General features: G+C 46.2%; 1 protein-coding gene across 4 annotated transcripts in view; it reads left to right on the forward strand.

Moving 5' to 3' along the window:
* FBXL2 (F-box and leucine rich repeat protein 2) overlaps positions 1-17,060 on the forward strand; it is a 118,509-nt gene that overhangs the window by 88,099 nt on the left and 13,350 nt on the right. Inside the window, exons 6-13 of one of the 4 annotated variants that reach the window (XM_039253744.1) lie at positions 3,698-3,766; positions 3,867-3,962; positions 4,152-4,278; positions 4,411-4,485; positions 5,536-5,666; positions 7,005-7,200; positions 8,104-8,148; positions 8,728-8,784. In XM_039253744.1, coding sequence (XP_039109675.1) covers positions 3,698-3,766; positions 3,867-3,962; positions 4,152-4,278; positions 4,411-4,485; positions 5,536-5,666; positions 7,005-7,200; positions 8,104-8,148; positions 8,728-8,784 — 796 coding nt within the window. Of the gene's footprint in view, positions 1-3,697; positions 3,767-3,847; positions 3,963-4,151; positions 4,279-4,410; positions 4,486-5,535; positions 5,667-7,004; positions 7,201-8,103; positions 8,149-8,727; positions 8,785-17,060 lie in introns of all 4 variants that reach the window. The other 3 variants (XM_039253745.1, XM_039253746.1, XM_039253747.1) reach the window with 3 other exon arrangements.

The following is a 17,060-nucleotide window of genomic DNA, read 5'->3' on the forward strand; positions in this document are numbered from 1 at the left end:
GTCACATGCTCTACTGACTGAGCCAACTAGACATCCCCACCTTCTGATTATCATTTTAATATTGTAAAATCTGCAGTGATACCTCCTCACTTTATTCCTGATGTTGGTTAATAGGTATGGGTATTTTCCCTCTTGTGCTTTCTCCCCGCTGTAGTCATCCTGGCTTCAGGTTTATTAATTTTAATGATACTCACAAAGAACCAACTCTGGGTTTTGTTGATTTTTTTTCATTATTTTTCTTTTTGCTGCTGCATTGATTTATACTCCAATCTTTCATCCTTTTCTTTTGTTTACTTTGGGTTACATTTGATCTTCTTTCTTCTAGTTTCTTAACATGGAAATTCAAGTCATCCATTTGAGACTTATTTCCCTTTACTAGAAGAGGTTAGTGCTATAAATTTCTCCTGAAGTACTGATTTAATGGCATTTCACACATTTGAATTCTGTGTTTGCATTTTCATTCCATTAAAACTATATTCTATTTCTCTTTTGATTTCTTCTTTGACCAAGTGTATTAATTAGTTTCTAAATATTTGGGCATTTTCCAGATTTTTAAGTTATTGATTACTACTTTAATTCTATTGTGATACTTTATATGACTTGAATCTTTTTAATTTTATTGGAACTTGTTTTGTAGCCAAGAATATAGTCTGTCTTGGTAAATGTTCATATGGACTTGAACTGCTGTTGGGTGGAGTGTTCTATAAATATCAGTTAGATCAAGTCGATTGAGAGTATTGATCCAGTCTTTTATATCTGTACTGATTTTCTGACTTCTTGTTTGATCAACAGAGTTACATTGAAATTTCTGCCTATAATTTTGTTTTTGTTTCTCCTTGCAGTTCTGTCATTTTATTTCTTCATTTATTTTGAAGATCAAGATTTTGAAGGTATATAAACATTTAGGGTTGCTTTGCCTTTATGATGAATTGACCAGTATTTCATTATCACATGGCCTTCTTTTGTCTCTGGTAGTATTCTTTGCTGTGAGTTCTACGTTGTCTGATATTATGTAGACCCTCCAGCTTTCTTTGATTAGTGTTGGCATGGCATATGTTTTTCCATTCTTTTGCTTTCCACTGATTTGTATTTTTATACTTAAAGTTGGTTTCTTTTTCTTTTTTTTTTTTTTCCTGAAAGAGAGAGACAGCGTGAGCAAGGGAGGGTCAGAGAGAGAGGGAGACACAGAATCTGAAACAGGCTCCAGGCTCTGAGCTAGCTGTCAGCACAGAGCCCAAAACAGGGCTAAAACCCAAGAACAGTGAGATCATGACCAGAGCAGAAGTCGGACGCTTAACCGACTGAGCCACCCAGGTGCTCCTGCGAGAGTAAATTTAAAACTAAACATATCATACCAATTCTCTTTCAGTTCTTCTATGTCTGAAAAAACTGTTATTTTTCCTTGAGTTTTGAGAAATATTTTTGTTTGGCATAGAATTTTGTTGACAGTTTTTTATTTTCCACATTTTAAAGAAGCTGTTCCTCTGTTTTCTTGCTATTTTGTTACCAATGAGAAATCTTCTGTCACCCTTAGTTTTCTTTCTGTGTACATAATGTTCTTTTTTCTGGTTGCTTTTAAGATTATTCTATCACTGCTCTTGGCCAATTTGGTTATGATATGTCTTGATGTATTTTTCTTCATATTTCTTGCACTTGGAATTCTTTGAGTTTCTTGGATCTGTAGGTTTATAGTTTTCATAAATTTTGGAGAAAATCTGGACAGTACTTTTTCAGATATCCACTCCAATCCCCCCAATCTCCCTATTCCTTAGGGACTCCTAGTCACATGTGTATTAGGTTACTTGAAGCTGTCCCACAGCTCATTCATGCTCCGTTCTTTTTATCTTTTCTTATTTTCTTTCCGTGTTTCATTTTGGGTAGTGTCTATAGCTGTGTCTCCAAGATCACCAATCTTTTCTTCCACAGTGTCTAACCTGCTGCTAATCCCATCCAGGAAATTTCTATCAGCCATTGTCCGAAAGCTTAATTTGGGTCTTTAAAAATACCCCTTATGTCTCTACATAGCATATTTAATAAACATAACAAGTTTAACCTTCAGGTAGTGCCACAGAACAGTATTCTAGAGAACACAGTTGTAGTAACTTTTAATGTCTTTGCATGCTATCTCTAATAGTTGTGTCAGTTCTGGGTCAGCTTTGATTGAAATTTTGTCCTCATTATGGATGTATTTTCCTTCTTTGAATGCATGGCAACTTTTTGTTCAATGCCAGACATCATGAGTTTTATTGTGGTTGCAGAATATTTTGTATTCCTGTAAATAGTCTTGAGTTTTGTTCTGGACACAGTTGAATTATTCAGACATAGTTCTTTTCAACGCTCTACATTTTTAAAAAGAAACTGGACTGAAGTGGTATTTTGTCAAGGGCTAAGGGTATACCTGAAGCAATAATGTCTCAGTGTTCTGCCCGGTGTCCCACAGATTAAGATGTTTTTCATTGTTGGCTTGCGGGAATGGGAACTTTCCTGGCTCTGGGTGAGCTCCGGCTGCTGCTCCCTCTGATGATTTTTAATGATGCTCTCCCTGGCTTTGGGTAGCTCCCACATATATGTGCTCTGACTAAAATTCTACTGAATTCTTCAGGGGAACCCTGTAAAGTTCTCTGTGTTCCAGTACTCTTATCTGATAACCCTAATCACCTGGGTCAGACTTTAGGCTCCTTATCTTCAACTATGGGATTCCATCAGGCTCTAGCTCAGTTCCATAGCACCATAGCAGGGCAGAAGGAGCAGATAAGAGTGACATCTGGCTTGATGCTGGGTTTTAGAGACATTTGGTTACTGTATAGAAGACTCGGGACTCAACCCTAAAGATACATTCAAGCTGGATCTCAGATGACCTGAGCTGTTCCTTGCTGAATATGTTAAGGAGTAAGTGGAGAGTAAGGGATATTTACTTTTCCACTTCTGGCCTTGCTGCCAACCTGCAAATTGTTGAGGAATAATAATACTGAGCATCATCAGTAACTGGATACTTCTTCATACAGATCAACTACCAACCCTATCAGTGGCCAAAGATGGTTTCTCCAGAAAGGCTCTCAAATAACCAAATGACAGCATGGCACAGTACAAGAAAGATTCGGCCCCCTTGCCTCCAGCTGATTTTTCTCGAGAGAGAAGTAATGAGGAGCCAGGTCTCCGTCCTAAGATGTCAACCCACCAAGGAGTGGAATGAAGGAGGATTACGACTGACATGTAGTCAGTCAGGCTTTGCTTCTCAAAGCGTAGTCTCCAGAGCAGCAGCACTGAGGAGTCTTTTAGAAATGCAGACAATCATGAAAGAGAGAGAGGGAAAGAAAGAAAAGGAAGAAAGAAGGAAAGGAAGGAAGGAAAAGAAGGAGAGAAAGGGAAGGGAAGGAAGAAAAAGGAAAAAGAAGGAAAGGAAAGAAAACAGAAATGCAGACCATTAAGCAGTTTGCTTAGCGGGACGGTGAGGCTCTGCACTGCGGGAAGAACCCCAGCTGTTTCACGTGTACGTTAACGTTTGGGGAGCACCGGTCCGCCCGGCCAACAGTAACACATTATACTCTTGAAGTGTGCGGAGAGTAAATCTCATGCTAAGTGTTGCTTGCACAACAAAACAAAACTTTAAGCTTGAGGAGCACGGCTGTAAATATGAGCGGTGACCCGCGCCCTCTAGTGGCCGTCCAGGGAGCTTTTAAATGTTTTCTTTTTTTAGGACCTTTGCCCAGAACTGCCGAAACATCGAACATTTAAACCTCAATGGTTGCACCAAAATCACTGACAGGTAAGGAATGAGAATGAGTTCGGTGGCGAATTGACTCTGGGGAGCGTGAGGGGAGAGAAACATGGTTGAAAATATCTTTAGTGTGTCTGCTCTTTTCCAGCACGTGTTATAGCCTTAGCAGATTCTGTTCCAAGCTGAAACATCTGGATCTGACTTCCTGTGTGTCCATAACAAACAGCTCCCTGAAGGGGATCAGGTAAGAGTACCTGCCATCGGGAGAAACGCCCAAGCCTATGAGCAAACCTTTCTAACGGTCCCATTGGAGCAAGAAAAGAGGAGGCTCGGGTCACCGAGATTCGCTGTCCCCCGCGCGGCTTGTCACACCGGGAAGTGGGCTGTGTGGGGGCGGGGATGCCCACGCGCCCGCCGTCTCTCGTTCCCGCAGCGAGGGCTGCCGAGGCCTGGAGTACCTCAACCTGTCTTGGTGTGACCAGATCACGAAGGACGGCGTCGAGGCGCTGGTGCGGGGCTGTCGGGGCCTGAAAGCCCTGCTCCTGCGGGGCTGCACCCAGGTACCGAGGGGCTGAGGGGGCGCGGCAGTCCGGCTCGCGGGTGCGTCCCGGCGGGCGACGCCGCTGCCGTCTCTCCCGGGTCGCCCCTGTTCCCTCAGCTGGTTCCCCCCCTTGTGTTCTCTGTCCCCTCAGTTAGAAGATGAAGCCCTGAAGCACATTCAGAATTACTGCCACGAGCTCGTGAGTCTCAACTTGCAGTCCTGCTCGGTAGGTCACGTGAGCGCCTCCCGCCCACGCCCCGCCCCTCCCCAGGGGGTCGGCGCAGGCCCCGCCTCCAGGCGCCCAGGTTTCCTGTTGCGTCCTCACGGGACCTGCGGGTTTGCCACAAGACGCGGAAACCAAATGGCCGATACAAAGCCACTGACATTTCCCCCTAAAATTGGGGTCTTGGTTTCTTTTAAGATCTCAGGAATTGTGTGAACTAGTCACTGTGACCTGAACAAATTCATGGTAAAGTCTCGGTGTTTTAGGGTGTTTTTTTTTTTTTTTAATCCTAAAATGGGGATCGTGACGCTTCTCACATCGCAGCGGGTAAAGCGAAATGACCAGTGTGACAGCGCTTTGAAAAATAAAGGATAAAGGCAAGGCCGAGGTGTGAGGCACCGCCATTGTCGGTGCCGTCCAGGACGCCTGCCACCTCCTCCCGGCTGCCTGGGCCGGAAGCTGAGGAAAGTAAGAGGAATTGCCTACACTCGCTGCTGAGTGAGTGAATCATAGAAGCCGTTGGAAGCCTTGTGGGTGGGAGATGGAGGAGAACCGTCTTCTGGACAAATAATGACCTGCTGGGCGCTGTTGGGTGTTAAGAGCCTGAGCTGCTGGAGGGGAGCAGGGCCAGGGGACCCCCACGGGATGTGAATGTGCACCTTACAGTCCCTCAGGCCGCGAGTCCTTTCACTTGCTATTGTCTGAACCATTTGAGGGCGTTTTATAAACATATACATACATGACCTTATACGGTAGATATTTAAAGCCTTAGTCTGTAGAAATTCAACCAAAAATTATTCTGTCACTTAACCGGGCAAGTCTTTCGAGCCCTTTAATCTGATTTGTCACACAAGTTTATAAATTTTCCCTGAAAAAAAAAAAAAATCAAATGAACTCTGGGTCGGAAAATGGAATCTCGCTAGCGCGGTGCCAGGGTAACGAGCGCGTGTCCACCCTGGGCTTCGCCCTGTGTCGTGTCAGTGAGTCAGCGGACGAGCGGCAGTGGCTGGCGCCGCCGCCTCCTGACGGCCCTCCCTGCCTGGGTTTCCGCAGCGCGTGACGGACGAAGGGGTGGTGCACATCTGCCGCGGCTGCCATCGGCTGCAGGCCCTGTGCCTGTCCGGCTGCAGCAACCTCACAGACGCCTCCCTCACGGCCCTGGCTCTCAACTGCCCGCGACTCCAGTGAGTGCCTGGCCCGACTGGCGGGGGGGCCCTCCCGCAGGAAGGGGGAGGTGGCGGTGCAGGAGCCGGTGCTTGTGCTCTCGCCGGCTGGTGAGAGGGGTTGGGGCGGGACCGGGCGCCATCCGGCTCACTTAGGGATGGACGGGAGGACACGAAGCTGCCCGCGGCCGCCAGGGAGGCTGCACCGTGAGTCTTGTGGACTGGACACGTGTGCGCGCCCGATTTGCCTCATCCTGTTAGGATGCTGACGTCAGGGTGGTCTGCTGGGGTCAGAAGGGTAGCCTCACGTCCAGATGCTCCCAGAGTCTCCTCCAGGCCGGTTGCTAAGTGGACAGAAGTGGGGGAGAGATCACAGTCTCCTTATTCATCACCTTCTCTAGCAGAAGGATGTCTTGTTTTTAACAAATAATGATTGGTTTTCTGACTTTCCAATAGTACCGTGACTATGAAAACTTTAATAATGGCACCCAAATGCTGACGCTGACATCAGTTGAACTCCTACATGGGTATCTCATTCAGCCATCCCCACATCTCTAGGAGAATAGGCGCTGTTATTCTCACTTACTTGGCAGAGGAGAAACCAGGACTCAAAGAAAATCACATACTATAAGGGGTCGCATGATGAGGAGGAAGTAAAAGTAGAGTTTGAACTTGAAACTTTGACCTCAGAGCCAGCAATCTTAACCCCTGTGCAAGAGGCGGAAAAAGATTCTTCTTTTGTTATTTATTTGTCCGTGAAACTGACCCGTTTCTCCTGCTTCCAGCAGTTTCACATCTTCTAAGCATTGTCTGTTGTTGTCTTTTGCATTAGGGATGATCCTGGGTAATTTTGATATTTTTAAATAGTAGAAGGAATGTGGATGATCAAAACTGGTCAGAAGGTGGTCAGAATTACTGCTACAAGGGCGTATTTAACTTTAAAATGTTATTTATTCCTCCGACCCTGTTAAGCATGGGTATGGAGAATCAATCCATGTTTTTCATTGGCTGCAAGAAAGCTAACTGGGGATTTCACTAAATCCAGTATATATCAAGATGATTTTGTTGAGTAAAAGTTCATTTTAATTGTGTTTAAAAGTCAACAAATATGGGGGGCTCAGCTGGTTAGGTGTCTGACTCTTAATGTCGGCTGAGGTCTTGATCTCAGGGTTGTGAGTTTGATCCCTGCTTATAAAAAAGAGTCAACAAATACTGGAATAATACTTGAAAATGACACAGCAACAACGACCCGGTATTGTGGAGAGATTGCTGGGCTGCTACCCAAGTTGGGGCTGGAACTTTGGGACTTAGGGGAAGCCCACATTTCTTCTTGCTCCTCCTTCCCCTTCGTCTGTGCAGGGGACAGCTGTCCTCAGGACTGTTCCAGAAGCAGGGGTGTGTCAGCAGAATAAAGTCGAGAGTGTGCATCATGAAGTATGTGTTTCTGTGGTTAACCAGTCACTGCCTTTTCCTCCCGTGCGCTGCGTATCCCAGGATTTTGGAGGCTGCCCGATGTTCCCATTTGACTGATGCAGGCTTTACGCTTTTAGCTCGGGTAAGGCAGAGGTTTCTAAAAGCAAAACCAAACTAATTCACCTCCCTCATTTGCAAAGGACTCACAGTGGTTTTGGAATGTGCAAAATATGTGTGCCATCAGAGGAGAGGTGCTGGGTAGAATAGAGTCCTCGGGGTGTGCTTTCCTGTTGGCTCGGAAAGCTAAGGGGGTCCTCTAGAAGGTTCCAGAGCAGTCTAGACCTCACTGTCACTTGGTCAGTTGGGAGCATGGTGAGGAGAACTTCCTCCCTGGCAGGACTTGGCCTTCCTCCTGCAAACCCTGACTGTGCCTCCCAGGAGCCTCCTCTAGTGAGCTGTGCTCTGCCTCCCCTCCCTTTTCCCCGTCACCCTGCAGACGGCGGCCATCATGGAGGTCCCCGGGGCCTGCTGCTGGGAACCCATGAGCTTCTGGGGATGGTGATACACTCCCTTCCTCCTACCCTAATCCTCACCCGTCCACACTGTGCCTGAGCGCCCCATGCCCATGCCTTCCCAGAGCCTTGTCTGTGGCTAAAGTGTACAGATTATATCCGTGAGCCACTAGGAGGGGGGAGGCCACTACCTTTCCAGGTGAGAGGAGGAGAGGAGCCCAGGATGGCCACCTTCCCATTTCTGAAGGGAGTGTGATTCACAGGGCACTTGCTCAGAAGTGCCAGCTCAGCCTAGGGGCAGGGCGGGCTCCTTCATGGAAGAGAAGAGGACACTGGGCCGGTCCTCAGAGGGACAGGGCGCCTTCCTTCATGGAAGAGAAGAGGACACTGGGCCGGTCCTCAGAGGGACAGGGCGCCTTCCTTCATGGAAGAGAACAGGACACTGGGCTGGTACTCAGAGGGACAGGGCGCAGCACCAGTGCTGTCCTGACCACTCACCACATGGTGGGGGTGGTTTTGTGGATTTTTTTCAGAATTGCCATGATCTGGAGAAGATGGATCTTGAAGAATGCATCCTGGTGAGTAGACTCCTGACATGCTGTGTAGGGCTCCCCCTCTGTCCTGACAGCCGGGCATGGGCAGACACCCCACCTGGCTGTGGTCTGCACCCTACCCACCCCAGTGTGTGTCTCAGGAACCCGTAAGGGCCATGACCATGGGATGCATGAACTTGGGCTATTCTCAGCCATCAGAGCTACAGCTGAGATGTTCAAGGTAGCTCCTTTTTTTTTTTTTTTTTGGCCAAACATTAAAAGCCATATATGTTTCAGAGAACTGAAGGAGAAATAAGCTTGCATGCCCAGTGATGAGGTGACTATGGAGTAGAACCGTGGGGAACCCCCCCTTACCTGCTTCCTTTCTGTCCCCTGTCCCTGGGCCCTCTTGGGGCACCAGAGGAGAGGCAGAAAAGCAGCTTTGTGACTGCAGGAGCGGGCACACTGGAGGTTGTCAGCAGTGAGAGGAGCTCCCGGCCTGAGGGTGCCTGCGATGAGTTTTTCGTTGTTTTACACCTTTTGATTCTCACGTTCAGGAGGAACCAAAATTGGGTGTTAAGTTCTGGCGTAGGAGCCACACTGACCCCGCATGTCTCTCTGCAGATAACCGACAGCACGCTCGCCCAGCTCTCTGTGCACTGCCCCAAGCTGCAAGCCCTGGTGAGTCTGGGACTTCTGTGGCCCTGGTCACCGCTTAGGGATGAGAGAACTCTCCCCCCGCAGCAGCAATCAAGTTGGTTTTCCCTTCTGTAAAAGGCATCGTCATTCTTGGTTTGAGACCACGTGGGAGACAGGGTATCTAACTGTCCCTGACTTCATCTCGGGACGCAAACTGGATGTCGAGGCCGCTCCATTCGCGTCCGATGTCTCGGGGAGAGGGAGACTGCATGTTTCGATGATAAGATGTAGACAAAGATGGAGGCCGTCCTTGGGCTGTATTTGCATTCCATACCTGCTCTCATGCATCTAGAGGGAAGAGGAATGAAAATATCTTGCAGGATCCCAAGTGAGCAGTGCAAAGTGCCACGGAGGCTCTTAGGCATGCAGACGCCTCCCGTATGTTTCACATGTGGCTGTAAGACGGAGGGCCCGCGGGACGGGATGGGGTCCTTGCATTCATCGGGCCAGCCTGTGTTAGCTGTGCCCACTGGATGCACTGTCTCATTTTCTTCCGCCCACAGCCTGGTGGGAGGGGGGGACATCCCCATGTTATCAGTGACGACACCAAGGCTCAGAGCAGTGAAGAAACTTGCCCAAAGCCACACAGCTGCTCAGAGGCCCCAGCTCTCTGGGCCCCTGTGGAGTCTGGCCTTCCTACTCCCCCTGAGACACACACCAGGGTTTTCGTAAGCTAGAGAAGCTGTTGTCTTTCAAACTAGCTCTGTCCTCAAGGGCCAGAACTTTCTATAACATCATTAAAACTCCTTTGGCCTTGAGTTGTTCACAGTTCTGGGGGTTACTTTTTTGCTTGGGCACAGGTACAGTTGGGCCTGGGACAGCTCTGGGACTTTTTGTGTGTGAAGGGTTTGGGGTCAGGTTGAATCCAAGCCCTCTGAATGGTTGCCCTGTGTGTAGTGCATATCGTTTTGTAGCGCTCCCAGATGTGTTCTGATCCAGTCTTGTAATTGACAGGACCTGTCACTCAGGTGTGCTTCCTCCCACTACCCTCTCTACTCCTCTCCCCTGCACCCTGGGCTCTCAGAGGTGGGAAACTCAGGAGCCCTGCCTTTATCTCCTACATCAGCCCCTCCTCTTGGCTGCCCAAGGGCTCTCTCTGCCCTGCCCTGGCCTCGGACCCCCTGGCCTTCATTAGCATCTACAAGACATCTTAGATCAGGGTGGGGGCCGAGCAGGGGTCCACTGAGCGCAGCAACGCCTCCTGCCAGCTCTCTGCCTCCTCCTGGGGGTGCAGGGCCCGCCGGCACCTTAGCGGGCACGTCTGACAAATACCAGGTGTTCTCACAGCAGGCATGCTGGGGACTGAAAGTCTTCTCCATCTCGTCCCCTATGCTTATACAAGCTCCTTCCAGAACCAGGACTTAGAGTGAAGGATAAGCCAGAATAAAGCCAAAATTCCAAGATAAGAGCCCAAAATAAAAACCAAGGAGGATTATTAGCAGAAAAGCAGGGAAACGGTGGCAGTTGGAATCTAAACTTAGCTTTGACGGTGCATAATTGCCAAGACAGAACAAGGAAATGGTCTGGATCACAGCTGGTCCACTTTCATCTCATTCACTCTGCGAACACCTCTTGACCGCCACGTGCCAGGTGCTCTTCTAGGCCTGGAGAATAAAAAGGCAGTTCATAGGGGGCGCCTGGGTGGCTCAGTTAGTTAAGCTTCTGACTCTTGATTTCAGCTCAGGTTGTGGTCTCACGGTTTGTGAGTTCCTGCCTGGCATTCTCTCTCTCCCTCTCTCTGCCCGTCCTCCTCTCGCACCCTCTCAAACTTTAAAAATAAATAAATAAAACCTTTTTAAAAATTAAAAATAAATTCATCAGGAGAGACTAACTTTATGCTCCCCCTGAAACTCCTGAGAGGTGGTCTGGATCCATGTTTTGGGGGTACCATGCCCCAGGAGCACGAGGTGCTCTGGTGAGGGACAGCAGTCCCCTGTCAGCCCTGGGGTGAGAGCACGGGCTTTGGGAGAAGTGCGTGTTTACTGCAGCAGCTCGGACAGCACCCATGGGTGGCGGCCGGCAGTCCCGTACGTGCCAGCAGCCCAGCAGGAGGATGGCAGGCTGAGAGTGCGCCCCGTGGTCATGCGCCACCTCCCCACGGGCCTCCTGCCGAACCAAGTGGCCCCACTGGAGCAGCCCCGTCCCCACCAGTGGGCGGCTACCCTTATTGAGGGAGGCCTAGACAGCGCTGTCTTTGACAGAGCTTGGATGAGCTTCTCCTGGGCCCACGTTGGGCGCTTCTACCCTAGCCTGCAGAGATGAGCGGAGACAGTTACTATTGGGGGAAAAACTCAGTAGATGGAATTTTGAAAAGCGGCTTTTGTATCTTACTGAAGATCTCCAAGCAGGAAGAGGGAAGTGACCCCTAGTTCAAAGCCAGGTGACCATCACATCTCAGTCCCCACAGGTTCAGTTTCCCCAGGTTGTCGTTAGACATACCCTGGCTTCTAACCTGTAGGCTACGTCTCTAGTAGGTTCTGTTGATTTTCACGCTTGCTTTGTTTCCTGCTTTCCTTTTCAATACCAGAGCCAGTTTTCTGAGACTTTTAAAAAGCTTAGTATACAACCCATTTGTCCTGGAGACTACCAAAGAAGAACTTTAGCAGTTAAAGAGTAAGGAATATACCCTAAAAATAAAAGCCCCCTTACTGTCTTTATTGCTATAGAATTATGATCAAATTGGCTAGTGGTTTATCAATTTTGTTAATTTTTTTCAAAGAACCAGCTTCTGGTTTCATTGATGTGTTCTACTGTTTTTTTGGTTTCAATAACATGGATTTCTGCTCTAATCTTTATTATTTCCTGTCTTCTGCTGGTTTGGGGTTTTATTCGCTATTTTTTTTACCAGCTGTTGGAGGTGTAAGGTTAGGTTGTGTATTTGACACCTTTCTTCCTTCTTTAGAAAGGCCTGGATTGCTTTATACTTCCCTCTTATGACCCCCTTTGCTGCGTCTCAGAGGTGTTGGGCTGTGGTGTTCTCATTTTCATTGGCTTCCATGTACTTTTTAATTTCCTCTTTAACTTCTTGGTTAGCCCATTCATTCTTTAGCAGGATGTTCTTTTGTCTCCAAGTATTTATTATCTTTCCAGATTTTTTTCTTGTGGTTGATTTGAGTTTCATAGCACTGTGGTCTCAAAATGTGCACAATATGATCTCGATCTTTTTGTACTGGTTGAGGGTTGATTTGTGCCTATTCTGGAGAACGTTGCATGTGCCCTGGAGAAGAATGTATATTCTGCTGCTTTAGGATGAAATGTTCTGAATGTATCTGTTCATCTGGTCCAGTGTGTCATTCAAAGTCATTGTTTCTTTGTTGATGTTCTGTTTAGATGATCTGTCGACTGCTGTAAATGGGGTGTTGAAGTCCCCTACTATTATGGTATTACTATCAATGAGTTTATGCCTGTGATTGATTTGTATATTTGGGTGCTTCCACATTTGGAGGATAAATGTTTACAATTGTTAGGTCTTCTTGGTGGATAGACCCCTTAATTATGATATAATGCCCTTCTTCATTTCTTGTTACAGTCTTTATTTTAAAGTCTAGATTGTCTGATATAAGTATGGCTACTCTGGCTTTCTTTTGGTGATCATTAGCATGATAGATGGCTCTCCATCCTATTGCTTTCAATCTGAAGGTGTCTTCAGGTCTAAAGTGGGTCTCTTGTAAACAGCATATAGATGGATCCTGTTTTCTTATCCATTGTGTTACCCCATGTCTTTTGATTGGAGCATTTAGTCCATTGACATTTAGAGTACTGAAAGATATATTTATTGCCATTATGTTTCTTATAGAGTTGGAGTTTCTGGTGGTGTTCTCTGGTCCTTTCTAGTCTTTGTTGCTTTTGGTCTTCTTCCCTCCCCCCCCATCTTTTCTCCCCTTAGAGAGTCCCCCTTAAAATTTTCTTGCAAGGCTGGTTTAGTGGTTCCAAACTCCTTTAATTTTTGTTTGTCTGGGAAACTTTGAATCTCTTTTTCTATTTTGAATGACAGCCTTGCTCGATAGAGAATTCTTGGCTGCATATGTTTCTCATTAAGCACATTGAATATATCCTGCCACTCCTTTCTGGTCTGCCAAGTTTCTGTGGATAGGTCCATTGCAAACCTGATCTGTCTTCCCTTGTAAGTTAGGAACTTTTTGTCCCTTTCTGTTCTCGTGATTCTTTCCTTGCCTGAGTATTTTGTGAATTTGACTATGATATGCCTTGTTGATGGTCGGTTTTTGTTGAATCTTGTGGGAGTCCTCTGTGCTTCCTGGATTTTGATGTCTGTGTTTTTCCCCAGGTCAGGAAAGTTTTCCACTATGATTTGCTCACATAACCCTTCTACCACTTTTTCTTTCTCTTCCTATTCTGGGACCCCTGTTTCTGATGTTGTTCTTTTTTAATGAGTCACTGCTTTCTCTTATTCTTAAATTGTGTTCTTTTGCTTTAGTCTCCCTCTTTTTTTCCTGCTTCATTATTCTCCATAGGTTTGTCTTCAGTATTGCTGATTTGCTGCTCTGCCTCATCCATCCCTGCAGCTGTGGCATCCATTCAAGACTACAGCTCAGTTAAAGCATTTTTTATTTCATCCTGACAAGCTTTTGCTTCTTTTATCTCTGTAGAGAGGAATTCTAACCTATTTTTGACCCTAGCTATATTCTTATTTTTGTGATTCTAAATTCTGGTTCAGACATCTTGCATGTATCTGTGTTGGTTAAGTCCCTGGCTGTCATTTCTTCCTGCTCTTTCTTTTGGGGTGAATTGCTTTGTTTTGTCATTTTGAAGGAAGAAAAGGAATTACTAAGGTAAAAAAATTTTAAATAAAAAAATTGAAAACACACACATACACACACACACACAAATCAGATAAATAATGCTAGATCCTAGGTGTGTTTTGGTTATTGAAAGGAGCTTGACTGATTAGAGAAAAAAGAGAAAAAGAAAAAAAAAGTTTGAAAATTTGGGAAAATGAATATAATGAAATAGGATAACTTGAACTGATGGAAGTAAAATAGAATTTGAAAGATTTATGAAAACAAAAAATGTAGAAAAAATAAAGGAAAATATTTTTAATAAAAATTGAAAGTAAAGATAAATTTTTTCCCTTTCTGTATTCAAGTTAAAAAAATGAAAAAAAATTGAATAGATGGACCAGCGAACAGACTGAAATATGATTGATATTACATCGTTTTCCTCTGGGAGTCAAACTATGAAGCACTTTGTAGTCCGTAAACTAAGCAGGTGGAGAGATTTGTGGTATTTCTGAAGAGTGAGGTTGGCCCATTTGGGTGGGTCATTAGTGTAATGGCTCTGTTCTCCACTAGATGGTGCTGCTTAGCTTACTGTGGTGGATTGTTGTGGCACCTGTAGGTGTGTATGCACATGAGAAGGAGGGGTGGAAATGGCATCACCCAGCTACCCAGTCTAGTATCAGAACTCTGTGCTCTCCCAGCCAGGAATCGCTCACCTGTCCTTTGTGTCTGGTTTCTGTCCACTCCCCACTTTGACACTGTCTGTGACCATGCCATCAGGTAGCCAGGCACCACCTCCCTCCTGAGTTTTATCTGAGATGCGGCTATGTTTCCTGACCCCTCACTTCTGAGGGACTGTGGCTTGGACTTGCTCAGATCCTCTGGGGGAGGGTCTCACCAACCAGTAGCTGGTGCTGGCCGCACCCAGGAACATTCGCGGAACTGTGCTACTGCTGATGTCCAGGAACTTGTGGCTGAGTGCCAGCCTGCCCCAGAAAAAGTTCATGCGATTGTGTAGCAGCAGAGTTTCTAGGATTATGGAAAATCCCACGTGACCTGAGAACCTCCCAGACCCACTCTGCTCCTGTGGATTCGTCCTTCCCACTAGGGCACCACTTGGTATTTGAGCTGCAGAGTTTCAGACTCTGTGCTCCCCCTGTTTATAGAGTCTTCATGGAATTTAACCTCTCTCCTTTCTCCTTTCTACCTTCTCTCTTTTTAGTTCAGTCCCTGTGGCTCCTTCTACTTTTCCACTTTCTTTCTCCAGCTGCTTTTGCAGCAGGGGGCGGGGGGGATGCTTTTCCCATACTCTCCCCATCTCCATCCTCTCTCCGCAAGCAAACAGCTTCCTGCCCCCCGCATCTCCTCTCTTCCCCTGTTCACCTCTCTGTGCCATGTACCTGCTGAGTTCTGTGGTTCAGGTTGTGCGGATTGTTGTATTAATCCTCAAATCAGTTTTCTAGCTGTGCAGATGGTTTAGTGTTGATCTGCCTGCATTTCATGGACGCAAGACAGATAAATAACTTCCATGCTGTTCTACCATCTTGGCTCCTCCCCCTATTGCTATAGAGTTTTATCTTTCATCCGGATTTATCAAAACTCAGTGATGTTGTGTAGGAAGCCCAGGCCATCAGGGATCTAGTCAGTCAGTGCCCTTTCAGAATAACAAGCATTTAAGTCACCCAACTAGTAGAAGGCTTCTCTTGCTGATCAAAACACTACTTGTTATCAAAACACTACTCAACTGCTCTAGAGGAAAAATAGGGACACAAGACTTGGTAACATTTAGGTGAATACTTTGTCCATTTTAAAGTGAAACATTTAACACCTTGAAAAATAACAATGTGAAATAGAATGTGTGTTGTTCACCTCTCAGTGTCACAGCCCACGATCTGACTAGCATCTCCTGTCTTTCCCAGTCACTCCTGTCACCCAACTGCAATCAAAATTGAACCTAAATGGGTACCTTTGAACCCACCATCTTGTGATTGCCAATCCTCATTTGATGTCACCTCCCTCTCCCTTAAATTGTGTGGTCAGTTATTAACTTGCTCCCTTGCTCCTCAAGAGTCCCCTTCTTCATTTAGCACAACTGTCATTCTGTTTAACTCTTAGCTGCTGAGCCCAGCCTTTCTTTTCCAAAAAAATTTAAGATTATTTATTTATTTTGAGAGATGGGGGGGGGGACAGCATGAGTGGGAGAGGGGCAGAGAGAGAAGGAGCAAGAGAATCCCAAGTGGCCTCCACACTGTCAGCACAGGGCCCAGTGTGGGACTGAACCCCATAAAACTGTAAGACTGTGACCTCAGCTGAAACCAAGAGTCGGACACTTAACTGACTGAGACACCCAGGGCCCCAGCTGAGCCAGCCTGAAGCAAGAGCACAAGTAAGATGGAGAAGGGCTTACCAGCATTTTGTGTGATGGAAACAGTACATGTTCTTAGATTGACAGAAGCCATCGCTGCATGTCACCGTGAGGGAGGAGAGGAGATGAGGCTGAATGAGAGGCAGGACCAGAGCTTTACGGCTCCTGCTAAGGTGGGTAGACCTGTTCCTCTCCACTGTCTCTGTGATTATCAGCATGACAGTGAGAGGTTGACGTGGGGGCTCACAATCTGAAGGCCCAGTGCTCCACATCACATCTGAAAGAGCAGGCTGGCCCATATTTTGCTTCCAAATTAGGGTTTATTAATGCCTTCTAGTTACCTCAGCATTCCATGCTGAGATTCAGTAGACTCATTAGATCACTCCTAAAACTTTGTAAGCAGAACAACTCCAAGCGCACCGGGGACCCACAAATCCTGTACCAGTTGCTGGGGCTAAACTCTGCATCTAGTACACAGGATCCCACGGCTAAGACTTTAAGTTTATCTTCACTAAGGTCTTCTCCTCTGATGTGGGTTCATACAGATTAACGACAGTTATATCTTCCTGATGAATTGATGTTTTTATCATTATTAAATGTCTTTCCTAATCACTGATAAAACTTACTGTCTTGAAGTCTCCCTATATTAATATCAGTCTTCTCATGCTTACTTTTTGCATGGCATGTCATTTTCTTTCACGTTATCTATGTTGGTATACATAAATACTGTCTTGCTTTTATCCGGCCTGATAAACTCTTTTAATTGAAATGTTTAGTCATTTCGTATCATGTAATATTGATACGGTTGGATGTTTTCTCCCTTTTGTTTTCTATTCTTTGCTCTTTTCCTACCTTTTTGGGTTAAATATTTAATTTTATTTTAACTTATCTATTGCCTTTTTTGCCATATATCTATGCCTTGATTTTTTTTTTTAAGTGGTTGCACTATTAGCAGTGGGAATTTAGGAGCAGTCTAGTGTGATTTAGACATCAGTTCCCAGAACACAGAGACGATCTCCCCTCTCTCCTCTACCACTAGCACCTCGCACAAGGCTTAGCCAGGGGAAGCCACTTTCAAGCCTCTTTTGGAACAAAGTGAGATAGAAACAAGCCAGCCCAAATCTGAGAGCCTTTTGTGTGAGTGATAAGGGTGATCC

Source organism: Hyaena hyaena, unplaced genomic scaffold (assembly GCF_003009895.1).
Source record: "Hyaena hyaena isolate Hyena2069 unplaced genomic scaffold, ASM300989v1 scaffold_459, whole genome shotgun sequence".
Taxonomy (NCBI): Eukaryota; Metazoa; Chordata; class Mammalia; order Carnivora; family Hyaenidae; genus Hyaena; species Hyaena hyaena.